Source organism: Mya arenaria, chromosome 10 (genome assembly GCF_026914265.1).
Source record: "Mya arenaria isolate MELC-2E11 chromosome 10, ASM2691426v1".
In the NCBI taxonomy this organism is placed as follows: Eukaryota; Metazoa; Mollusca; class Bivalvia; order Myida; family Myidae; genus Mya; species Mya arenaria.
The window spans coordinates 58,972,984-58,999,756 of NC_069131.1; the positions used below are offsets into that span (position 1 = coordinate 58,972,984).

Below are 26,773 nucleotides of genomic sequence, written 5' to 3' on the forward strand. Positions count from 1 at the left end.
TCAACATGAAGCAGGCTATGTCCTAGATTCAGTGCCAGATGAGAAATATCAGTTTGTCGAACTTCTACATTGGAAGCACTGTGTAATTGGCGTCAACATCTCTGTATGTTGGTTCACTTGTCTGTCGTTGCAGCTGTTCATATGCCCTTTCTGTTTCAGGCTGATCTAACTGTATTTCCGAATTATTTTCTGAAAAAAAAACTGTAGCTCATTAAACAAACTTTAGTGGAAATATATACATTCTCCTGTGATTGGTAATACTTGAGGCAGGTTCTGAAAAAAAACGTTGTTTTAATTTGAACCTACAAAAGGTTCCATGATATAGTTTAACTAAGAAACTAAAATATGTGATAAATGAACTATATTCATATACATTTTATAACAAGTATTGTTTTAAACCAAACTAATATGATATGAAATACCTTTTGGTTTAGACCTTCGTCTGTTCCACAGGTAGCAACCTGCAGCTGTACACATGAACAAAGTAGCAAACAATCCCACTAAAGCTGCGAGTGCAGTATTTGTGGATGAAGTGATGTAAATTCGTCCATCTAAAATAAGATTTTCGTCATCAATATGTAACACTAAGTAACATAACAGGTGTGTTTATGTATTTTTAGGTCCCTTAATAAATTACTTTTAGGTGTTTTACGAATTAGCTGTAAAACAACTTTTACGCCTTTAAATGTATAAATTAGTACTGAGTTTAACTTAACCGTGCTAGAAAATTCCACTACGTGCCAGATAAATCAAGCGCAACAACACGTCGTTTATTTATTTATATTGAATTCTGTATTGTTATGAACATAACACAATGTCATATCAAGAAAGTGCAATCAATAACTAGTTTTGCAAGGTGTTAAATACACGATTTAATTAAATACTCGTCAAAAACTCGATTCACGCATGTGCGGTCCGGCTTGATTAATCCAACCCTCGGGCAAGATGTGGTGCCGGAAACAGTGCGTGCCCTCGGGTCGTTTTTTTATCTGGATTTGAATATATTCTTAATAGTAATGATATGTTTCAAAATATAACCATCTTTATTATCGCAGCGAAATAAGTTCGTCTATAATAATGACATAGTAAATAATGTTCATAAACAAATTTACATAAAAAAACAGAATACCATTTCCTATTGTACAGTTTTTAGTCCTTTCTAAGTTTATTATAGCTTCTAAACAAAGATTAAAATAGCACGCTATTTATATGATTGTTCTCACTTTTTCCCCCAAAGGCATGCATTAACATCTCAATCTTTAAAAAAACATTTCATACCTGTATTACAAAAAGTCCCTATATATCCGCCAACACAGCCATTTATGCAAACCCCCTACTATTGCATGGTGATTGCCCGTCATTCTGTTCACAATTGTCCGAACATTCCTTTTCACAATAACTTCCATGCCGATTGAAAATGCATCCATGTGTGCATGTTCCGGTTACCGAATGGCAACGTGACTGGACAAAGGAAGAGTTACACGACATATTGCAGAAAGGTCCATAAGCAACATCGGTAGTGCATTGCAAACAAACACTTGAGAACTGGCCACACGAGGAACAGTTAAGATTACAGTTTGCATCGCATATGTCAGACCAAAATCCTGCCTTGCATCCCAGGGTACAACGACCATTGGTAGGGTCGCATTTCCTTTCTAAACAATTTATTCCACATTCGACACAGTTTCCATTACTTGAGAAATATCCATTCTTGCATTTCATACAGTACTCGTCATCCCGTTTGCATTTAAGACAATTAGAATCTACCAGAATACATGACTTTGAGCAGTATTTTCCATAAAAGCCATCATCACAACTTTCACATGCACTTCCCTCATAATTAGCTGCACATACGTCGCAGTTTTGCCCGTTAAAGTTGTGAAGACAGCTGCAGCTACCATTCCTATTGCAGGTGTTGCCAATGCAGCCTATAGAACAAGTGTGCTCACAGTTATCTCCATATCGCCCCTGAACGCATGTGTCACATTTGTTACCTTCAAAGTTTTGTATGCATGTACATCTACCGTCGTTCTCACATGTGCCATCAATACATCGAATTGAACAAGAATCAACACAGTTGGTTAGATTGCCATAAAATCCAGGTTTGCAGGCAAAACATTCACCTATGTCTTGAGTACATTTCAAACAATTGCTTCTACAAGGATTTTTACATCTATGTCCATAAATGGTATCGACACTTCCTTTTAAACAACTTGTATCTCCGTGTATACCTGGCGATGTTCCACACCCAAATTCTTCGTCAATGCAACAGGCACAGCGTCCACTGCAGTCGATGGCTTCTTCTATTACATAGTTAGAATTTTTCAATATTGATATTGTACTACTAATGTTGCTTCAGTTGATACAATAGAAATAGAGCAAAATCCAACTGCAACCAGTGCACTAGTGTCTTTTTTACAATGTGGCTTCAATAATTGTTAAAACAGAGGATTGCCAAGCCTCCGTTTTTCTGGTCACAATTGGGAATTATCAACTGTCCAAAACAAGTGACAAGCGACAGCATGTGATCAATTCAACTAACATACGTATAACCTGTTCATATTTTTAATGATTCGGAAAAGAGTATACAGTTCGAATAAGAATTTGCGCCTCATGTTTTTCTCTTACCTCCATTGCAAAGGTGAAAAATAAACAACAAGTAGAAAATATATGCTTTTATTTTCTGACTGGTCTTCATAATCTGCATTTGTTTAAAAAAAGAGTATGATATTAGTGTTATGCGCATGAACTAACAAGCAAATTTTTTACGCCTTTGAGCAATTTCGATCAAAATGTATTGGTGAAATAACTTTTTATCAGATTATTTTCGTATTTCAAAACACTACCATTTCGGAACTCAATTGATAGAGGACAACAAGAGGGCGGAAGCGGCAGAAATATTATGCTTATATAAGAACATACGTTAAATCGAAAACAAGCAAACCCGCCAGCCGAAACGAGTAAACCATTGCATTATAGGAAAATTATACGATACATGACGGTTTAAAATATTTCTTATATTCAATGTATATTCAAAACAGGAAGAATATAATGCAACGTTTAGTAGTGAACTCTCATTCCCAGGTTTTAAACGCAACTCAAATATTAGATTAAACAAAGATACCTGATATAACAGTAAGTTATTTATTTTTGATACAAAAGTCATTACATGTTCCCTGGGGCTATATTTGAGCTATGCAATGGAAAATAACAATGAGTTCACTTTACCTATATTTTTATCATTGACGACTGTAAATTATAATATTATTTATCTCTTAACACATTTCAAGTATAAGGTTCGAAACATACACACGCTTGATAAGAAATACAATGTTCTCAACCTGCTAGTTCGAAAAAAATCATTCATAATGTTATAATTTAACTCAGTATTTTGGAAACAATTACGCGTCTGCTTATACTATTATTCAAACACAATCATTATACATCGCAGGTTAGTATCTCGGTTGGGGAAGGTCCATTTGTCAAGGCGTAGAAATTTATCGGGTTTATTGTTATTATGATTATTCGTAAACAATATATATATACTTTCATATATGGTTGACATAAAATACATCGTGTGGATTATCAGAGCTTGATGCTTTCTTCTGGCTTTAAAAAAAAATAACGTTCAAAATGTATATCTTAGATTCCATATTAAACAATTATATACATGGCAGGACAAATCCTAAACCCAGTGTCATCATTTGTGGCGCTTCTTTGTATAGGACTTCTCTAAGATCTAAGCTATAAACTATGGCTACTGGTAATTTAGCTCTATCATATCACGTTTGGAAGACGCTTTCAAAGGGTCATTGTATTGTGAATGGTCAAAAAACACGACGCTCGATGGAAACAGGATGTTTCAATAAATAATAACAATATTCTGTAAATAGTTTATGTATTTCAGGATATAGCGTATTTATACCGTCCGTTCTACCATATATTGATCTTTTAGTTTTGAGAAGTGACTGTTCGGAGGTTGATTTTGAGCTTTTTCTTTAGAATACAAGTTATTAGCGAATTTCGACAAATTTATTGTTATTATTTTTTATTTATATATTTTTAAAACTTGACTGTGTGATCAACTCCTAGCAGATGTCTAAAGCCTAAATGATTAAGCATTCATCAATATTAATGAATTATTAAACTTAATGAAATATATCGTATGAAACTTTCTAGATCATACCTACTATGATTGAATATGAACAGTGAGTATCCAACAATTGGCTATATGTTAAATCCAAAGCTTGTAGCAAAATAATCCCAATTTAAGAATTAGTATCTCATGCCTAAACTGTTATGATCTACAGCCACGATTGATATGTATATAGTTTTCTCAAGCAGGAAGAAAATATTTCAACTTTTGTTACCTTTCCCATTGCAATGGACTGAATATATCGTTGAAACATGATACAACAATATAAACATTGTCAAAAAGCGTACTTAAGTTTTATGAATGAACGTACTCGTTTTTAATTTAATTGACCTTCTTATACGTTAAAGAATCAATGATGCTTTGAAACTGCATGTGATAGTGGTTATTTACATAATTTTATATAAAAAAAGATATATTTCAATCATTTTACTGGTAAAACATTGATTGTTTTTGGGCCTTATGCTGTCGTTGATGCACGGACATTTTTAAACGTTAGTTTGTGTAACGAAAAATAGCATAGTTCTTGCTTTGATAAAGGAACAACGTGGAACAACTTCAATTGAGTTTCCGTTGTAGTACCATTTATCATATTCATTAAGTGGCCCTTCACGCCTGAACAGTATAATCATAGACTGTTTATATCTATATCCTATATCTAGTTTGGCAATCGATCAAACTAGGCTAGGGTTAAGCACGTTAGTGACTATAGGGAGAGACTAAGCACGTTAGTGAATATGGGTTGAGACTAAGCAAGTCAGTGAATATGGACTCAGACGCAGCACGTTAGTGAATATGGACTGAGACTAAGCAAGTCAGTGTATATGGGCTCAGACTAAGCAAGTCAGTGAATATGGACTGAGACTAAGCAAGTCAGTGTATATGGGCTCAGACTAAGCAAGTCAGTGAATATGGGCTCAGACTAAGCACGTCAGTGAATATGGGCTCAGACAAAGCACGTCGGTGAATATGGGCTCAGACTAAGCAAGTCAGTGAATATGGGCTCAGACTAAGCACGTTAGTGAATATGGGTTCAGGCGCATCAAGTCAGTGAATATGGGCCCAGACTAAGCACGTCAGTGAATATAGGCTCAGACGAAGCACGTCAGTTAATATGGGCTCAGATTAAGCCAACACGGGAATATGGGCTCAGACTGAGCACGTCAGTGAATGGGCTCAGACTAAGCAAGTCAGTGAATATGGGCTGAGACTAGGCACATCAGTGAACACGGGTTGAGACTAAGCACGTCAGTGAATATGGACAGGGTCTAAACACGTTTGTGAATATTGGCTCTGACTTAGCATGTATGGGAATATTAGCTCAGACACCACACGTTTGTGAATATGGACTCTGACTTAGCACGTTCGTGAATAAGGGCTAGGACTTAGCAGGTTTGTGAATATGTGCTCAGACTTGGCACGTATGCGAATATGTGCTTGGACTAAGCATGTATGTGAATATTGGCTCTGTCTAAGCACGTTAGTGAATATTGGCCCTGACTTAGCACTTTATTGAATATGGGCTCGGACTTAGCATGTTAGTGAATATGGTTTAGGACTCAGCACGTTTGTAAATATTTGCCCTGACTAAGCACGTTAGTGAATATGGGCTCTGACTAAGCACGTTAGTAAAAATGGGCTCGGAGTTAGCACGTTAGTGAATATGGACTCTGATTTAGCGGGTTAGTGAATATTGATTAGGACTTTGCCGGTTAGTGAATATAGGCTCGGACTTAGCACGTTAGTTAATTCGGGCTCTGATTAAGCAGGTTAGTGAATATGGGCTAGGACTAAGCAGGTTAGTTAATATGGGCTAGGACTAAGCACATTAGTGAATATGGGCTCTGACTAAGCAGGTTAGTGAATATGGAATCAGAAAAAAATACTTTAGTGAATATGGCCTAGGCCTTAGCATGTTAGTGACTGTGGGCTCTAACTTAGCACATACGTGAATATGGGCTAGGACTAAGCAGATTAGTGAATATGGACTAGGACTTAGCACTTTAGTGAATATGGGCTAGGACTTAGCACCTTTGTGAATATTTGCTCTGACTAAGCACTTTTGTGAATTTTGGCCCTGACTAAGCACGTTTGTGAATATTGGCTCTGACTTAGCACGTTAGAAAAAAATTGTCAATATTCTATTGCACTTAACATAACCATCAGCGTACTTTGTATTTATTAGAATGATGAAAAATAACAATCAATTTGTTAACGAAAATCACTTTTGGTTTTTAATAGTAATTTGAACTGAGACATAATTGTACAATCATGAAAAATCGGGTTCAACATCTAATATTATCTCCTTTTGGTTGTATTTCCCGCAATTACTTTTTAATTCCAAATATCGACTTTTAATGTTGTAACAGTTTTATGACATAATAATACATGATTCATAAAACTAACAAAACACTTAAGCAGATGCCTTAAGCAGTACAATCCTCAGCCACGAGTAAAACAGGAAGCAAATATCTCAACGACATAAATACCTTCTCATCTTACACGATTGAGAAAGAGGTATCTAGCGGCATACAATTGTTTGAATAGATCATTGTAACTTAATACAGCACTTTAAATATTTAAAAGCGTATTCAGGTTTTATAAGTATTCGCCTTCGCTTTTAAGATATTATTTTTGAGTTTAATGCATTGGCTAATACAATAATAAAATTATAAACATGCTAGTATATAACATTCGTTTGAATAAAAAACATATCACATGTATTATGCACCAGTAAAGTGTAACCAGGCTCCCTCCAGGTCTGGATAGTAGCATGGACTTTCGCTTTCGATCAAGCCAATCCCGGGTAAAAATCCCCGCCTTGCGGGTCAATCTGCTGGTAAAGTCGCTTTCAAGGCCCCGCAACCCGGGGTCATCCTAGGGAAAGCCCATTTCCTGCTATTTTCGGCACGAAAACAAAACCACCGCAATCACTAGGCACTGCGGGTCAACCTGGAAGGTGAAAACACGGACCATTTCCCTCGCTATTCCCGGTAAACCCGCGGACCTGGGAGGCGTGGTTACATTTGATTGATGCATTAAATTACAGTCACTTTATAGGACAAAACTTGTACTGGTATTATTTGGTCTTAGATAACAGTCGTAGAACACATTGTCCTCTTAGTCAGTCATACGTCCTATCATATGTAAAGATTAATTTTTGCGACCACAACACTCATCCGAGAGAAAAAAATATGCAATATAACCACTTTGACCATTTGCTCCACTTATAAAGTTACTTTTTGTTAAATGATGTGTTGTTATGGGACGAGCTTGTAAAATAGCTATATTTAGTTTAGTGGGCTTGTGTATCCAGTCTTCGAATCATGTCAGCAACTGTTGTTTCATCAATAAATCTAAAATAAAACTGTCCACCACCACCAACACCACCACCACCACAACCACAACACCATCATCTTTATCATCAGCAATCTCATCATCATCATCATCATCATCATCATCATCATCATAATCATCATCATCATCATCATCATCATCATCATCATCATCATCATCATCATCATCATCATCAACCATAAACCATCAACCATCAACCATCATCATCGTGGCCATCGTTACATCATAAGTATCCATGTCGTCGTAGCATCAACATTATTATAATTATAATCTTCGTCATCGTTGTCTTCGCCGCGGTATCATTGTCGTGGCATCATTATTATCAACATCACCTTGGTCGTCGTAGTTCTTGTATTATAATTATAATTATTATAGTTATATCAGCATTGTCGTTGTCTTCGCATCATCGTTGCTATCATCATTAGCTCAATTCTGAACGATTGCATTTACTCTGCATAACTTTGATAATACCCGTCCTTTCACTGATCAAAGACAAAATCAAAGTAGAATAACATTTAGTTGTCAAATGTTCATCATAATTACAAACACTTCTCTAGAGAGTGTCGGGTTTCTCGGCAGAAACAGAATCACATGCATCATTGTATAATAATAGTCTCTAGCAAGCTCCCATTTTAATGTCGTATTCTTAGAACCAAAGCGTCGAGAATAATCCACAAGCACTAGTAGATATTAAGTTTAGAAATAGCTATGTGTATCGATATTCATCACGTGACTTTCAGATGCTTTATAAACACACATCGTGGCGTCCTGTGGAAACAGCTTCTATTTTGAAATTGGAAACTCAGCTGTGACATCGTGTGGGACAAAGTGATTGTTGCGTTTGTTCTTTTAAAGGGGTAAAACATTGTATTATCGCCATATAATAGCTCGTTTCAAGTTTCTATTGTTTACATTTATCTCTATTTCTATCGCTCACAAAAGCGGAAATCGCGCGATGTTATCGCTAAGGATATAATTTTTACACCATTTCATTTTATCAATAAATTGGCGCAGAAGAGTTGCGTTCCTTAACGGGAATGACCAAGTTAGTGATAAAAATTTCCGATACGCCTATTACTGCTTTGATTTTCGCTGAACATTACAGAAATACAGTCATTTGCGCTTAATTTCTCGTCGAATCTGATAAGTATTCAGCTTTTATTTTGCTATTTTATTTTTTAGACAATAAACTACATCTCCAAATAAGGTGAATTCTGTATTTCAGCAGTATTCCCGTAATCGTTCGCATAAGGTTTTGGATTTCGGAAAGTTTCGCGACTATTTCTTTTCTATTCGATTTCATCGAAATCTGAAGTAGATTTTATGTTTTTGATTTTACACATTTGTTAAATCTACCATACAGTGTTTTTTTCACTACCTCAATCCATGTTAACTTTTTACAGCCTTGATGCTAGCCCGTATTACCGCCAGTGCCACGCAGAACCAAATCGCTGCAGAATGAAAGGTCGCAAAACGTAGTATTACACTTAATATATTATTTAAGTAAAGCGCCGGTGATGTTACCAAGATTTTGCATTAAGTTAAAAACCATGACAGATGCATGTATATGGAAAATGGAACTTATTAATTACAACTATTCCAGCAAAAAACAATGAGTTATTCAAATATATAACTGTTGTAAAGCTGATTAAAAAGATGAGTACATCTGGTGATCTTGTTTCAGAAAGATTGGTCTCTGAGCGCTGTACACAGTTCACTAAATTCTAAATATTACTGTAATTATTTGAATGAAATTTATTTTTGTGGTTATTATTTTACTAAATTTATATGTTTTGTATTTGTTTAATTTAATTCTCTGTGTGGTTATTTCTCTGATACCTGTATGTTCGAATATTATTTTAGTGGTTCTGTCTGCTCATTAAGTTTTCTTATTTTCAAGTTTAAAATCTATGATTATGGATTTGGAAAATATGTTCATGTATTTGTATCACGCTGTCTAAAAGAAACCAATCTTACTTTAATATAACACGTATTTTGATATTTTTCTGTATTCATAATCATATTGTCTTTCGTTCATTTTACCCGTGATAGCATGCATGTACATGTTGGTGAACTGTTAATCACTATAATACATAATTATGATTTCATTTGCTTGTTTATGTTGTGCTAATACAAATCAGATACATATACTTAGCGCGTTTCTGAGTAAGAGAAGGGATTAATTAAAACAAAGTTCTAAATGTAAATCTTAATTTGCTATTGTTTATTTACATACACTCACATATGGTTTAGGTTTTTGTTATTGAAAGTATTACACAAAACATATAGTATTATTATCCTAGTGTATATTCTGGCTTTAACAAATAATCAATACTCATTTAAAACCTTTTTAATGGTAATATGACTCTTTGATCGCGTACACACAAAGTTCCAAAATCGTGGTCATACGTGTAGCGTTTTCCTGGACATGGACTGTGACACTTAGCATTCCGTACTTGTTTTATATTAATTTTCATTTCACACCGTTTCAGGCCAACTTTTCAACACACACATGCAGGAGGAAAGTTCACACCATTTCGCTCAATAATTAGCGTCATTGAGAATGGTCTACCCAAAACATATACTGTTATAAAATGTATTAAACACCGGCAAAATATGATACCAAAAAAAAACACAGTTAACTTCAATCTGATTGCATTGTACATTACTTGGTACATATTTACATGTCCAAAGTAGAATTACAAGGGTCATGCATATTCCAGTCCAACTTGACAACAAACACATGCAGTAGGGAAGTTCACAACATTTCCCTCAATAATTAACGTCATTGAGAAAATTTTACCCAAAACATATACTGTAATAAAACGTATTAAGCACCGGCAAAATATAATACAAAAAAATCAGTTATCTTTCATCTAATTACATTGTACATTACCTGGCACATATTAACTTGTCCAAAGTAGACTTACAAGGGCCATGTATATTGTCATTCATATGTATAAAGAAAATTCAAGACGGAAGTTTAACTCTTAGATTTATGTGAAATATATCGCAGCCTAAAGTACGTACTTGTCATAAACTTAAATTTAAATGATAAAAAGAAATTTTATTTCTCCTTCTAACAATACGCAAGTATAAAACCTATTCATTGCTTAATAAAAAGCGTTGGGCTTTAATAACATGCATCAAATTTCTTAAGAGAGTTGCAAACAGGATGAAAACGTTTTAACTTTAACTTGTTGAAAAAAGCAAGGCGGAAATAATTAGTGTTCGTAGTGTACAGATTACTTCAATAGTGGTAATTTGAACACTTCAATACCACACATTGTTCAATGTATTATCTTTTCAATTAAATATTTCTTCTAACTAGATGATTCTTTTTCTCATGATATGTTTTTAAAAGTCTTTAGAAATAGATACATTCATAAAGGGAGTAATTATAAAATATGTTTTCATCAACTGTTAAAATACCCAATAATGTATAACGATATTTTAAAGTTTGAGACATATGTGTTCTTGTGCTGTTTTGGGTTTTCTCGTTGAGTAAATGTTAAGCATTGCTTTAAAGGCATTTAAAATAAAGTTTATTGTTTAATTGACCGTTATAGTATTTTCCTAGGTATAAGTTATATTTATATCATAAATTATAGTGTGAGGATATTGTGGCCCCTGCAGACCTAAGACGTCGCAAAAAGCGCGCATAACTAAAGCAACACAGTGGTAGAGGGCTAGATGCGACCCCATCAGAGTCACTAGTCGATGTTTGGATATCGTTGTGTATGTTTGGAATTAAATATTACCAACTTTTTTTACAACCTATTGTGTACAAACATGTTTCAAAACTTCACCGTTATCTACAGTGTTTAACATTCATGTAGCGCTAGACATTCCCTTTTTTATTTCTGTTTAACAAACGTTCCAAACAAACACTGAGGAAAATATGTACAAATGAACTGCCTATTTCCTAGTTTTAGCATAAGAATGAGCAATCTAATTGTTATGAACATTCGAAAGCACAGTGTAATTGTCGTCAACATTTCTGTATGTTTGTTCGTTTGACTGTCCTTGTAGCTGTTCATATGTTAAATCGATGTCACGCTGATCAAACTCAATCGTCGAGATTTGTTCTGAAATAAAAATATGGCGCATGTAACCGCTGAGCTAGAATGGAACCTTACCATGTGAGTCTCGCATACAATTATGTTAAGGAAATCGATGTATTGAAATAAGTTTTAACATGATATGTAAAAATATACATTTTATGTTATATAATTAATTTTAAATAAAATATATCCCCATACACCTTTTGGTTTTGACCGTCGACTGCTCCACAGGTAGCAACCAGCAGCTGTGCAAATAAGCAAAATGCCCAAAACTCCCGATAAAACTGCGAGAGCAATTATTGTTGAAGAACCAGTGCAAACTTGAGATTCTGGAAAAGCAATTTTAGCATCATCTTGAAAAGAAATATTTTGACAAAAATTCAATTCTCGTCAGATTCTTGCTATTGTCACAACCACGGAATTGAATTAGTTTGCGAATTTGATCACATGTTCATAGACATACTATAATAAAAACTATACTATTTTTAATGATCTTAAAGAGATGTCAAACCTTTCCATAAAAGGCAATGGTTTCTCACAAAATTTGAATGTAAATAAGTGCTTATATAAAAAAGAGTTCGATTACATAAAAACGAAGATCCAAAGTGAAGAATATTTTTTTCAAGAATCGGAGCGAATTATTTCATAGGCACGATATTGATTGTTTTGTTTACAAATTAGCTAATTCATGAGCAAATAAATATCATATTCTTACTTGTGCAGGCATCGCCTTCATAGCCATCCACGCAGCCAAATTTACAGTTTCCATCAAAATTGCATTTCGTTCCTGTACCACTTTGTTGGCAGTTTTCAGGGCACATGGTTTGACACAGATAGCCAAAGAAATCCCCTTCGCATCCAATGGAACAATGACCAGATCGTTGGTCGCACTTGTTTTCAAGGCAGGATGAGCTGCATGATTCATTGCAATACGAGCCATATACAGTTGGTTTATAACACGAATCACATATTCCGGATTCTTGCTGACATGTTTCACAATTTGAATCGCACTGCATGTCACACTTATCCCCCCAAAACTTTCCTAAACAACCATTTGTACATATGCCTGTTTTAGAATTGCACTGCTTGCTTTCACAATTACTATTGCAACTTATACAACTTCCATTGCCATGCGGGTAAAGTCCGTTTTTACATTCAAGACACATACCATCACTCCTGTTACATATTGAACAGTTGGCATTTAAGGACGAACAACGTATAGAACAATCGAGACCGTAAAAGCCATCAATGCAACCGGATATACACTCAGGTCCACTCTTGCATACACCACCTTTGCAAGTATCTGGACATTTACAACACGCTTCATTATCAGCATAAAACGTTTGATCAATGCATTCATTACAACTGTCCCCACGACAATATTGAGACTGACACTTACATTGGTGTTCAGTATTAGCGTATCCCACCGTACATGATGCACATATATCAGATCCACTAGCACAGTTACAGTTAGGAGGACATTGGCAGGTTGTTCCAGTGTATCCATTGTTGCATGCCAGGCAGTATAGATTATCATGTTGTAGACATGTTTTGCATGTCGACTCGCAGAGAGTTGTACAATTGTCACCAGCGTATCGATCAACACAACCAAACATGCATTTACCCACATCTTTTGAACAATTTCTTCCGACGCAATTATTTGAGCAAGGAATGTTACATGCCTGTTTGTTCAAGTTGTGCCATACTTTCCTTGAATGCATTTTTGACAAGTGTTTCCTTCAAAATTTGGTTTACATGAGCTACATGATCCATTGTCATTACAAACGCCCCCAACGCTGTTCCATAAAAGCCGTATTTACATTGTTCGCATTTATCGCCAGTAAATTTAGGATCACATTCACAGAATCCGTTATTCCTATCACATGACGATGATGCGCAACCGATACTGCATATTTTATCACAGTTTTCACCGTAGCTTTCATCAGCACACGAATCACATTTAATTCCATTAAAATTGGCTCTACAGGAACATAAGCCATCTTTTGAACACTGTTTATTATCACAGCCTACGGAACACATTTCATCACAGTTTGTTCCATAATATCCCGCCGAACATTCAGTGCATTTACTGCCATGAAATGGTAAGATACAGTCACAAGTTCCATCGACATTACAAACTCCATTTCTACATCCAGGGGAACAAGGTGTTTGACAGAAGGTGTTGTTGCTATAAAATCCCGTTTTACACGAATCACATCCATTACTAGTTGTACAATGGCAATTCTCGTGAACACAGTCCAAAGAACAAGTTGCTCCGTACTTTCCTTGAATGCATTTTCGACAAGTGTTTCCTTCAAAATTTGGTTTACATGAGCTACATGATCCATTGTCATTACAAACGCCCCCATCACAACCGACAGAACAGGTCTTGTTGCAGTGACTGTTGACTTCGTAAAATGTATCCTTGCAAGTGTAACATGGGTTACCGAATGCCTGTTCGCACGAAAGGCAGTTACCGGGACAAATTTGTTTGCATCTATGACTAAATATTCGGTCAACGCATCCAGCCAAACAGTAATTATCTCCAACAGAAGGTTTATTTCCACACCCTGACTGTCCACCTTTACAGCAAGCACAGTTTGGCGCGCAGTCAACTTCCGTCCCGTTAACAGTGACAGTAACTAAAAATGTGTTTGCAATATAGTTATCATATGTATCAGTCATTTTCCATATTTATTCAAATCCTGATTAATAAACAAAAACCATACAATTTACTTACACAGATAACATAACGAATCGATTACATACCTGCCATACATGCAACTGCCAAGCTGAGGAAAGCAACAATCCGAAATACCATTTTAACACGTACGTGTCTGCAACAACATAATAGAGTTGTTTGATTCCTTTTAAATTCAAATTGACTCGTAATACTTTAAACTTTGTTTTAATAACGAAATATCACACTTTAAAGATAAATTGGCCGGAATGCATGTTTTCAAGAATGCTTCAACCTGTTAACCATTATCGAAGTTTTTCTTTTTAAGAATTAACAGTATACCATTTAATAGTTTCCAAGATTCTTTTTCGAAATACTATTATGGACATTTTTTTACAAATCTTATTTATATTAATATAATTACATTTTGATTTCTGTCAATTTCTGTAAACATTGAGTGGGGAAGATAAACAATGTAGTATTTTGTTCATAAGTTCATTTTGTTTGACGAATTTACCGCACCTTTTTCAGTAAATGGAAGTTAAAAAAAAAACATCATCGAAAAACATAAATTAATTAAGAGATCGCTCAAATTTCTATCACCAAAACAATTGAAAATATCAACACAAAACACTTTAATGTGAAGTCATGTTGCAACGAACAAGGTAAATATGTTATTTAATGTCGCTAGCATTTCTCAGAATACTAGAACCATAATATAACTGTAATATTTAGTGGGGTATATGCCTACAAACACAGTTAGAAGAGAAAATACAGCTATAAAATTTCGGTGATCTGATTAGTTTACTATTTATTATGATAAGTTAAGTAAGAAAACTATATCGGCATCTTAAACTAAAAGGACATCTCTAAAGAATGATTTCCAAATGAAATAGGAAAAACATATTAATTAAACTTTATATATCAGAAATACAAAGTACTATACCTTCACTGATTAGAATGTGCACACTCAATCCAGCGCCACTTAGTAATGTCTGGAAAAAAGTTATAATACGCCGAAATATTTAAAGAAAACTTTGTATTGAAATTAAAGTAGATGAAGTCCAAACATGACAATCCGCAGTCACGACAGTCACTATCATATTCACAAAACATAATCGTAAAAACAGGAAGAAATCATCGCAGTTATTGTTGGTCTACCTGCTTTACTCTACTTGGACAGAGTTATTTCGTCGATAGCGTTGGGTTGAAGAAAGTACTGAAACTTGATACATCAATTTAAATATTTTTAAATGCGTCCTCGAGGTTTATGAATGCTCGCATATGTTTTGCAATGAAAAGGAAGGTTATAAGTTAATGTACCTGCTTTTAAATCCTGTTGATTTGAAATAATTGTAGTTCATAGAAATGACATAACAGGGCACAGAATGTTTTATTTGATCAATGAAATTATCGTCACAATATTCGTTAATACAAAACAGTTATTCGTCCTGCATTGAACTGTGTAAACTATATCAAAATTCTAACTTGTGTGATTGTAAGCGTAACAAAACAAATTAGTATCATGTATAGTCAAATACACAACTACATACATGTGTTAACTTAAATCTTATTTGTCAAAATGAAAATTTGTTTAAAGGTGCATTGAAAATGATGTGGAACATTGTTCTGAAGACTGAAGTACATTTTATATTCAAAACAATCTACGTAGCAACATAGTCATGACAACGAAATAACGCGACAAGAAGAAATGCATAGTATACAGAAATGAAGAGAAAGGGATATATCACTGCCTAGTATCATTCAAATGTAATTGAAATTTTGGCATAAAGTGTGAAAGCCCATTGGTTCTTTGTACGTAATTAAACATCAGGCATGCTTTACATAATGTCACTTTTTTATACGTACAACAAATATATGTCTTATTATTACATATTACTATTCGTCTTCTGTAGCTTTTCGCATAAATATTAGTAACTATAATAAGCCATAATTTATGAATACCTTCAAACCAGTATGGCGGATATTGGAGGCGCCTGTCCCTTGCACACTATGTTGACTGTTATGTAAAGCTTAAACGGTCCGCTCCATTAGAACCATCATCACCGATATTTAAAGCTGCTTCATACATACCATAAAGAACAATATTTATAGCGCTAACTAACTACTCATGCATATTCTTATTAACAATATAAATTAAATGCAAACCTCCTGCTTTATATTTGCCATTAAGAACGATTATTGAATTGTCAACGGTCTGCACCAAACATACACCATACATGCTATTAAGAATGATTTTTTAAGCGTCGGCGGCATCTTTGCATATACTATTAAGATTGATATTTAAACCACCAACGGCCTTCATATATATAAGTATGTTTGCCGCTTTTTAAAACATGAATGTCTTATCAATTCGTAGTACAAGATGAAAGCCTATGCATTCGCATACATTCATAAAAAATGCAAAATTAGTTCACATATTTAACAAAATTTTATTTAATGAGCTAACATAAAATGTACAAGATCAGACTTACTCTGATTGAAGATGTACCGATAATATCCGAAACAAGAGGCTATAAGTAAAATATAAAGCTTGAGGCAACAAATCAAAACAATTAGTGGTTCGTGTTGAAACAATAACGATCTACAGACACGACTGTAATATTCGTCATTTTTTTCTCAAACAGGAAGAAAATATTGCAACCATTTTTGTCAGCCCACTTAACACTATTAACAAAGACGGTTAAGTTGCTTTTCAACGGACTGAATAGATCGTTGAAACATGATACAACAATTTAAACATTTTTGAAAAACGTCCTCATATTGCAGGATTATTAGTGACGTATTTTTTTCATTTTAAATGAGATGTGTATTTGCTGTACAGTGAATGATGCTATGTAACATACTGTATTTTATAGAGTTAAATTCAAATATGTTCATACCATAAACCCAAATATAATTATACTGTTTGCGATCCATTTACTTTTGTATTGGGTGTCATGATTTGTTTGTTGCCCTTACTTTTTATGAGTTTTAGTTTATGCAAGGAAACGAAACATAGTCGATTTGATAAATGGACAAGGTCGGCTTCTGAGCATGTACTAAAATCAAGATGTCTTCCGTCTAAGATTATGGTATTCAGACGTGGAGGGCCACATGTAGTATAAGCGACATAAGACGTCTGATTTCTTATAATTTAACCGTGCAAGAATGATTTGTACGAAAATACAATGCCAGATCATCAGAACAGGCCACGTATGTTTTAAATCACACAGTTCTCATATATGTACAGCCAGCTGCACAATAAATTCGACAAACTAATCAGTTTCATTCAATAACGAAACATAGATAATCGCAGTTTCTTTAAAGGTAGGTCAGTAATATATATATTTGCTAAGACTGTATTGCTCTTAATCAAGATATTTTATTCAGGTTGAAATTATTTTAGAATTATCTAAATAACTTCAGATGATCCAATAGTCAAGCAGTCAACAGACACCAGTCCAGAAACACAACATGGAAACATACCTAAAAAGTATTTTCTTGCCAATATATGGCAGAAAGTTGCCATCATATCAACATCCGTACAAGAAACCACAAGTATATCATTAGGAAGTGATTAGAAAAATCTGTGTAATACTAAGTGACTGTCAAAAATCGAAAATGATTTTAACTTGTAAGATTAGATTTACATAGACTAACATTATTATAACTTTTTATTTTAAGATGCATTTGGTTTAAGATGCATTTTCAATATGATCTAAATTGCATGAGTTGCAAGAAGTTCCTTGATCAGATATTGCCCCGTTTATTATCTTACTCGAATACTATTTATATGAGACCTGAAATATATACGCAACATTTTGAAAAAGTAACCCGCTTTAAGTTTAAAAGGCAATATGTCATTATTAAAAGGTTAAGTTTGATAATAAAATATAACGTTGAATAAGAAACGAGAGATAGTCAAGTCATTAAAAAAGTTTAATGATTTAATTAAAAACAAACATATCATCCTGCCTATGAAAATCGGAGATTTGAAGTCCAAATAAGTAGGCATTTACCGAATGATTAAATCCTCATTCCGCACTCATAACTACCTTTTATGCTTTATTCTTAAACATGAATACAATATCGCGACGAGGTACAATGTACCCGATTACAGGTATTTATCCTGCAGCGATTGACTAGGGGAATGTAATACTGTAATATGATACAACAACTGAAACATGTTTAAAAGCGTACTCAAGGTTTATTATATACTGCCTCACTTTTAATTTTCAAAGCGCTATAAATTCGTTATAGTGTAATTTCTCCAGCCGCTATATTCAGTAATAATATAAGAATTATTTTAATAATAATGTTATATTATATTGCATTGTTCAAAATATTTTACTAGGTGCGCTAATTGATGTGTCTGTACTATAACTGTGGTATACCTCCTGTTTCGATCAATATATTTCTGCATACATCCTGTTTCATAAAGGTTGCAGTTTATCACGTTTTGGTAGGTAGAGAAAATACAACAAAAATTATATACTAATAACAATTCTCATTTTACCAGATTGAAACAAGTTTATCATAATGAAATATCCCTTCAAACGATGACCTTGCAAAGTAATGTGGTCCATAGTCCATCATTACAAATTATTAATCTACAAAAACTCGTGTTAGGTAAAGATGAAGATGATATGCAAGCGTACGTAATAGACACAATAATATTGATCTCAGTATATAGTTCTTTAGTCAAAGTTGCTAGTTGTAATTCATTTAAAAAAAAATCAACAGCAGCAATCAAAGTTTTAATTCAAGCGAAGTAATTGCATTTGTCAGGAGTTCTATAGTCAAAGTTGCTAGTTGTAATTCATCTAAAAAAACATCAACAGCAGCAATCAAAGTTTTATTGAGCAAGCCACGTAATTGCATTTGTCAGCTAAATACATAACATTATACCCGATATTTGAAGAGTTAAGGCTTCATACATACGGCTGATTAAGAAAAATTAGACGCTTTTTTGCTAAGGATGACTCAGACTTCCTCAAACCGATACAGTTTCAATGAAGATACCGACTGGCAGTCATCCACCCTAAAATGCTATCGGCAAACATTATTATAAAATCGCAAAATCCATAAAGTATTCCGAATGTTGATAAAACGAATTTTTGCTGTTTTTTTAGACAAATGGACAGAAAAAACAATTCATATTGTACCCCTTACCACTTCATGATGATATAATTGCTATTTTAGGTAAAAGTTCTTGGTTAAATTATCTCGGTTTAAGAGCTGAAAATTGTATATGGGTATCAAAATTGAGGAACAGTCAAACAATAGAAGTACTGTAACCAGCATTGTTTTAAAGTACACGCATAAGCCGAGTTTCCAATTACAGAGGATGCCATGTGTCGAAGTAGAGGGTAAAGCCCAGTATCAGAGTACAGGGACATTCCAATTCCTGTATGGACGTACCAGAAAAGGCTCAGTAATTAAATAAAGCAAAAAAACAAGTATCAAAATACAGGGACAGTCTCATCTTCGAAGTGCAGGGATAGGCCAAGCATTGCAGTACAGGACAAGTTCAGTACCAGTTCAGTTACAGGCAAAGCAATATATAAGCTCTGGATTAAACAACTGAGACAGATCCAATAAGGAAATATAGGGTCAGGCCCATATTCGAAGTACAGGGACAGGCTAAATGTCGAAGTACAATTACCGGCATCATTACAAAGTACAGGGACAATCTAAGTATCGAATAAAGGGATATACACTGTATAGAAGAACAGAAACACGCCAGAGTATTGAAATACACGGAGAAGGCAAGGCTCGAAGTGCAAAGACTGCCCCATTACACAACATTATAGGGACAAACTAAGTAGAATTTGTAAAGAATTCACATTAACCAAAAGCGCAATATACCACCCAAACATGTGTTAGAAATTCGCAGAAGAAGGTGAAAGCCTGTACATTTGCAGTCATAATCAAAAATAAAATGGATAATTATTCCACATAATTATTAACAAGACTAATTAGATAAAATGAAATGTAAAAGATCAGACTTACTATGATTAAAGATGTACTGATATCATCCGAAACAGGAGGCTATATGTAAATTCTGAAGCTTGAGACATAAATTCCGAACTAAAGAATTAGTCTCGCGTACCGAAACCGTAAGGATCTACATCACCGACTGTCATACTCATCACTTTTCTCAATCAGGAAGAAAATATTGCAACCATAGTTTGTTTCCCACTTAACAATATTCACACAGACGGTAAAGACACTTGCAATGAAATGAATAGATCGTTGAAACATGATATAATTTAAACATTTTCAAAATAGCGTTCTCGTATCTCCGGTTTATGAATGTATTCGTTTTCAATCTTAATGAGATGTTTATTCGCTGTATAGTGAATGATGCTTTGAAACCTGCTGTATTCAATAAAGTTAAACTCAAATGTTTGTATCATTAAACGAGATGATATAATAGTGTTCAAAAACAATTAATTGGTTCTATTCGGTATCATGCTATCGTCGTTGCCCTTTCTATTCTATATGTTATTAGTTTATGCAACGAAAGGTAGCATAGTCGTTTAGTTAGAGGCACAATCTCGGTTTCCAAGGTAGCACTAAAATCTAGATGTATTAATACTAAGATTATGGTAGTCATGCGTTGAGTGTCACATATGCAGTTGGTACTTTAACGGAAAGTAAATAGAAATTGTTCCATTTTATGAATATCCTATATTTTATTATTTCATACCCTAACCTTGTCCTGGACTAAAACACAAGAAACACTACAAGCTACGAAGGCAGTGTCTTATATCTATACATTTCAGAACGTATTGGGTTATCTCCAAAGAAAGGAGACTGTTAAACTGTTTGGCTCCCTTGTGAGACATATACAGTGTTATTCAACAGAGATGTGGGCTCATTGTTATAAAGAAATGTTGAGAGTGTATATTCAAGCTTTTGTAAATAAATAACATGTTTAAATAGTAATGTTTCCACTTTTTTTGAATAACGCGAGTGTTCAAGTCACCCACAATATGTGATATAAATGAACTTTTGTGTAAAGCATTTGACGTAACGTAGTAGCATGCCTAACCAAAGGTACCTAAACATTAATGCTATAAGACTAAGAAGAAGCTTGAAAAAACGAGATCGGCCACGATAGCTCGCACAGGGCTTGGACACAAATTGAACGTAGTCATATCCGAAATTATTTAACGTTCGCATACAATTTGGCGCGCTATTCTGGAAAACTGAAGATCAACTGCCATTTAAAAATAAAATCTGTTCAAGGCATATAATAAAGAGGATTATTTACCAACTCTACTGATTGTTAATGCGCTCATTCGATTAATTTGAAGATCTATGCAATTAGTTGATTTTATTGAACTGTTCTTATCTTACTAATATCCACTTTTTATCAATGTTCCAGTTAACGCATCAATGCGTAAGTATATTGAGACTGTACATCGTTTCAAGTTTAAACTAGATTTTGCACCGATATATGAATACAACAAATCTGTAAACTAATCATTCATGGGATGATATATTATTTTTCTTGAACAATCTTCGCTACAAATGTAATGCTATTAGTTTGGTGATAAGTCCAAATGAAGATGCACATACTTCATCATGACAATCCGCAGTCATGAAAATCATATTACAATTAAATCCCTAGATCGTGTTTGCAATCGAGATGAGTAGAAGTGTTGTTTTATTGCTTACTGAATTAAATAATGCTGTGTACCTTCTTACAAGAATACAATATACTTATCAAATGAGAAAACTGAAAAATGAACGTTCGTTTGATTTTGATAAATATTACAGAACAATAACACGATTTATATAGCCTTTTGCCACTTAACAACGAGTTGAAAAAAATCGGTCCTTTACATCCAATTCGAGCCAACGAGGCATTCGAGCTAAGCGAATTCGAGCCAAGCGAATGCATAACCACAGGAACCCTAACATTAAGGCTAATGGACTAAGAAGACGCTATTTTAACGACATCGGCCAAAGGATTGAAAGCATATTGTTCCAATATGGATGCAGTTATGTATGGATGATCGGTAAAGTTTAAAAAATGACGATCTTAATATGTAATGTTAACGTAGTAAAAGTTTGTGCCATTCAGAAATTCAAGGAGTTGTAAAAAAGTGTTTTACTATAGATGTTTTGGAAGTTTTTTAACCTGGCTAGATCACTATCCTTATACTGAAAAGTCATAATCTAATTTTCATTGTTCTAGCAATGATGCAGAGATCGAAATGATAAAACTTATCGATGCGTTAGGTTTTGTCTCTAGTGTTTTGTTTAAAGCGAGATGTATGGTGGATGTCTACGTTACACAAGATAAATATCACTGTGTATTATTTTGTCAAATGTATGATAATAATGTGAGACAAACATACTTACATGAGTAATTTAAAAACAGAATTGTAACTCTTCACTTCTTCTATAAATTAATATAATCATAAAAACTAATGCTATTCATAATCAGTGTTACATTAAAATTTAAAAAAAAAAATGAATAATTAACTAACTTTTAAGTTGTAAAAATTCAGATAATAATATTCTAAGGTGCCTAATGCTTAATTTTGTTCTAAGACAAAGGTGCTGGCATATTTTTACAATTTGTTCTGCATTAATAAATGCTTACTCTCTTGTTAGCAAACGATTAAAATTACTTTTGATTTACTTACCTGAATGGGATAAACTCGTTTGTATATAGCTCATATCCCTTGTGTGAGCACACAGTGACTTGGAGAGTTTTAGTAAAAGATTATGAATGTAAAACGTTTATGAGCTCATAAGATTCATTTTATGATAGATGTGAAGCAGATTTCCTCTTATTTGTTTTTTAAGACAAAATAAAGATAACAATACGAGGAAAAATAGCAGAACTATTGTCTGCGTGATGATAAGATAGAATAGGTATGAAGCGGTTCAAGAGGGGGGGGGGGTACTTCCCTGTTTATTTTTTATAACAGTGACTCGTAGTTCCCCTTCGTATGTAAACAACATAGCGTGTTTTAATAATATTTGAAAAAAAAAACATATTACATCAAGAGTTGACAAATTGTACATATAAGGATTTACATTCATTTCGGGGGCATAAAGGCGATAATAACGCGCTTCGAGGTAATAGCCATTTCGAGCGGGGCATTTAAGATCGCACGAATGCCCACGAATCAATCCTTAACACAATGCAATAAAAACCGTTCAATGCGCCAAATTATTGCTGGTTGTTGTAAGAAAAGTGAAGGTGGAAAATAATTGGACAGGAAAGGATGATACGAATAATGCAAAAAAACACACAACGCAACTGCCCTGCTTAGAAGCTGTTAATATTTAGACACCTTATTAGCTTTATCAAAACACCAACACACAGATAAGCATTTATTCTATATGATATAGTAATGGGACACCATACATTGCATTCAAAATGTCGACCAGTTTTATAACCAGGTGTATACAAAATGCATGTGAATATTACTGGTTTCTACTTGACATTCAGTTTTAATTCTGAATGAAACGACGAAGAGCCAGCTTCTATGTCCCCTCTGACAATTGTTGATCGTTGTTCATAATTTTAGGGTGCGCTTGTATATTCTTAGTAGGACTGACACGTATTTGTCAAGCAAATAACATACGTTGTACATCAGAGTTTGCGGTTCGTTTTAAAATGTACATAATCAAAAGATAAAATATATTTTAAACCTCAAACCGTCATATGATCTTGCAATTTGACTTTGCTGTTTTTATATTTAAGTCATGAATTTTTTGACATCAAACCCTTATCAGTATGATATTTAGGATTTCGCAAATAATTAATGAATACTTTTGCATGGTATAGTATATGTAAGTGTATACATATTGGACAGGTGTTAAACCCTTGTGACTGATAATGTTAATATTTTTTAATAGGCCATCAACATTGCATCAAATGAGTTATAATGTACATACAAATATACTGTTAATTAAGGAAGGTAAATTCATTCAAATCACTTATTGTTATTTTATAATCCAACAAAGCATATTATCGACGACATCTGATTTCCAACTATCTAGCGGATTTAATTATGATTAATGCAAAACGATAATTCTTAACTAACAGTACTGACTGATAAAAAGCTCGTTTGATTTTGATTAATTTAAAGAAGGTTAACACGAATTATGTAGCTTTTAGCATCTTAACATAAAATTGAAAAAAGGTAACAGTTCTTACCTTACTAATATCCACTATTTATCAATATTCCAGTTAAAGCATCAATGCGCATGTATGTTACAATTGTACACCGTTTCTGGTTTAAAATATTTTATGCACGGAAAAACAAAACTGTTAACGTATCATTCAATCGGTAGTTTTTCTTTTAGAATGTGCCTTCGTTAAAATGTAATGTTATTAAACGAATGATAAATCTATATGAAGATGAACTAACCTCAGTCTAAATCATGACAACCCGCAATCGCGACTTATTACATTTAAATCTCGAAAACAGGAAGAAAATATCGCAGCCATTGTTATTCATACTCACACGATTTAGCAATGCAATGAATGGAGCTTTGTAACATGATACAACTACTTTTCAAAAGCGTTTTAAGATTATGAGTGTTTGCAATCGATTTGATTATAAGTGTTTGTTTTATGCGCTATGACTCAAATAATGCTGTGTACCTAATATATAAGAATAAAATATATTAAATTAGAAGATCTAAAATTGAAAATGTATTTAATTATTGCATTTCGCATAAACAAATACCTAATTACATTGTTGATACAGGGCCTGTTGTCTATGAACATGTTGTTGCAGGGACTGGTGTCTGAATTATTATTGTTGAACGGATTGTTATCATCGCTGCATGGACGGTTGTATATTTGTATCGTTGTGAGGACTGAAGTCTTACGTTAATGTCGTTGCAGGGATTTTGATGTAGTTTAATGTCGCTGCAGGAACTGTTGTAGAGTTATTTCAATTGCAGGAACTGTTGACAAAGGTATAGTTGTTGTAGAAACTAGTGCATCAGTTATTGTTATTGCACGAACTGTTTGATGTCATAGTTATGGTTTTTGCATTATTGTCTAAGCTATTGTTGTTGCAGAGAATGCTGTCTAAGTAATTGTTATTACAGGGACTGTTGTCTAAGTTATTTTTACTGCATGGGCTGCTGTCTAAGTTATTGTTATTGCAGGGACTGTGGTCTAAGTTATTGATTTTGTCGGAACTGTTGTCTTAGTTATTATTAAGCCCGCCATTCGAACAAGAGTATATTGCTTTGCACATGTCGGTCGGTGGTCCGTCAGTAGATCAAAGCTTGTCCGAGTGATAACTCAACAATGCCTAGACCTATGGGCATCAAACTTGATATGGAGGCTGGTAGTGACCAGTAGATGACCCCATTTGATTTTAGGGTCATCGGTCAAAGGTCAAGGTCACAGTGACCTTCGATGATAAAAGGTTGTTCGAGGGATAACTTGACAATGCCTGTACCCATGGCCCTCAAACCTGGGATGGAGGTTTGGCCTAACCAGTAGATGACCCCTATTGATATAGGGGTCAAAGAGTCAAAGGTCATGGTCATAACTCATATTTATAAATTTTGTCTTATTTACTTATTTCCTTCTGCTAAGAGGATACAATTTTATCTGCAAATACCAGTCATCATTTGAACATGATAAAAAGCTATACCTACTTTCCTTGCACTTTAAATGGTCCTAATCTTAAAACTGCACCATAGGCATCAAACGTCAATGAAAAGTCAGCTGTCATATTGGTCAATGCATATTTTATTCAATTGTCCAAATAATCCTGACAACATGGCGCTCAGAGGGGGGGGGGGGGTGCATAATGTTTGACAAACATCTCTTGTTATTTAAGGGTATGTAGTCTGTTGTTGAAATGATTAATGTCTAAGTTATTGTTGTTGTAGGGACAGTGGACTAAGATAGTGTTGTTGCAGGGACTGTTGTCATAGTTATTATTGTTGAAGGGACTGTTGTCTTAGTTATTGTTATTGCAAGGACTGTTGTCTAAGTTATTGTTGTTGAAGGGACTGTTGTCCTAGTTATTGTTGTTGAAGGGACTTTTGTCTTAGTTATTGTTGTTGAAGGGACTGTTGTCCTAGTTATTGTTGTTGAAGGGACTGTTGTCCTAGTTATTGTTGTTGAAGGGACTGTTGTCCTAGTTATTGTTGTTGAAGGGACTGTTGTCTTTGTTATTGTTGTTGCAGGGACAGTGGACTAAGATAGTGTTGTTGCAGGGACTGTTGTCATAGTTATTGTTGTTGAAGGGACTGTTGTCCTAGTTATTGTTGTTGAAGGGACTTTTGTCTTAGTTATTGTTGTTGAAGGGACTGTTGTCCTAGTTATTGTTGTTGAAGGGACTGTTGTCCTAGTTATTGTTGTTGAAGGGACTGTTGTCCTAGTTATTGTTGTTGAAGGGACTGTTGTCCTAGTTATTGTTGTTGAAGGGACTGTTGTCCTAGTTATTGTTGTTGAAGGGACTTTTGTCTTAGTTATTGTTGTTGAAGGGACTTTTGTCTTAGTTATTGTTG

At 34.2% G+C, this 26,773-nt stretch overlaps 3 protein-coding genes across 7 annotated transcripts; all 3 read right to left on the bottom strand.

Annotated features, from left to right (window-relative positions):
- Nucleotides 1-422: 422 nt before the first annotated feature.
- Nucleotides 423-6,650, bottom strand: LOC128204861 (multiple epidermal growth factor-like domains protein 11). Its single transcript, XM_052906267.1, has 3 exons — nt 6,643-6,650; nt 1,279-2,353; nt 423-989 (listed from the first exon to the last, which is right to left on the bottom strand). The coding sequence occupies exons 1-2, from the start codon at nt 6,648-6,650 to the stop codon at nt 1,321-1,323; spliced, it is 1,041 nt and encodes a 346-aa protein (XP_052762227.1). The 3' UTR covers nt 423-989; nt 1,279-1,320.
- A 4,696-nt stretch (nt 6,651-11,346) lies between these two features.
- Nucleotides 11,347-13,190, bottom strand: LOC128205677 (multiple epidermal growth factor-like domains protein 6). Its single transcript, XM_052907514.1, has 3 exons — nt 12,290-13,190; nt 11,775-11,903; nt 11,347-11,598 (listed from the first exon to the last, which is right to left on the bottom strand). The coding sequence occupies exons 1-3, from the start codon at nt 13,188-13,190 to the stop codon at nt 11,462-11,464; spliced, it is 1,167 nt and encodes a 388-aa protein (XP_052763474.1). The 3' UTR covers nt 11,347-11,461.
- Nucleotides 13,191-13,248: 58 nt separating this feature from the next.
- On the bottom strand, nt 13,249-24,710 carry LOC128205678 (protein draper-like). 5 transcript variants are annotated; one of them, XM_052907518.1, is made up of 5 exons: nt 16,750-17,476; nt 16,220-16,333; nt 15,201-15,249; nt 14,344-14,411; nt 13,249-14,216 (listed from the first exon to the last, which is right to left on the bottom strand). In XM_052907518.1, exons 4-5 carry the CDS (start codon nt 14,393-14,395, stop codon nt 13,249-13,251), a joined length of 1,020 nt encoding a protein of 339 aa, XP_052763478.1. In that variant the 5' UTR covers nt 14,396-14,411; nt 15,201-15,249; nt 16,220-16,333; nt 16,750-17,476. The 5 variants fall into 5 exon arrangements, with proteins under 5 accessions (XP_052763478.1, XP_052763476.1, XP_052763479.1 ...); XM_052907516.1 differs by lacking the exons at nt 16,220-16,333; nt 16,750-17,476 and adding an exon at nt 24,447-24,710; XM_052907519.1 differs by lacking the exons at nt 16,220-16,333; nt 16,750-17,476 and adding an exon at nt 24,661-24,678.
- Between the last annotated feature and the right edge of the window lie 2,063 nt (nt 24,711-26,773).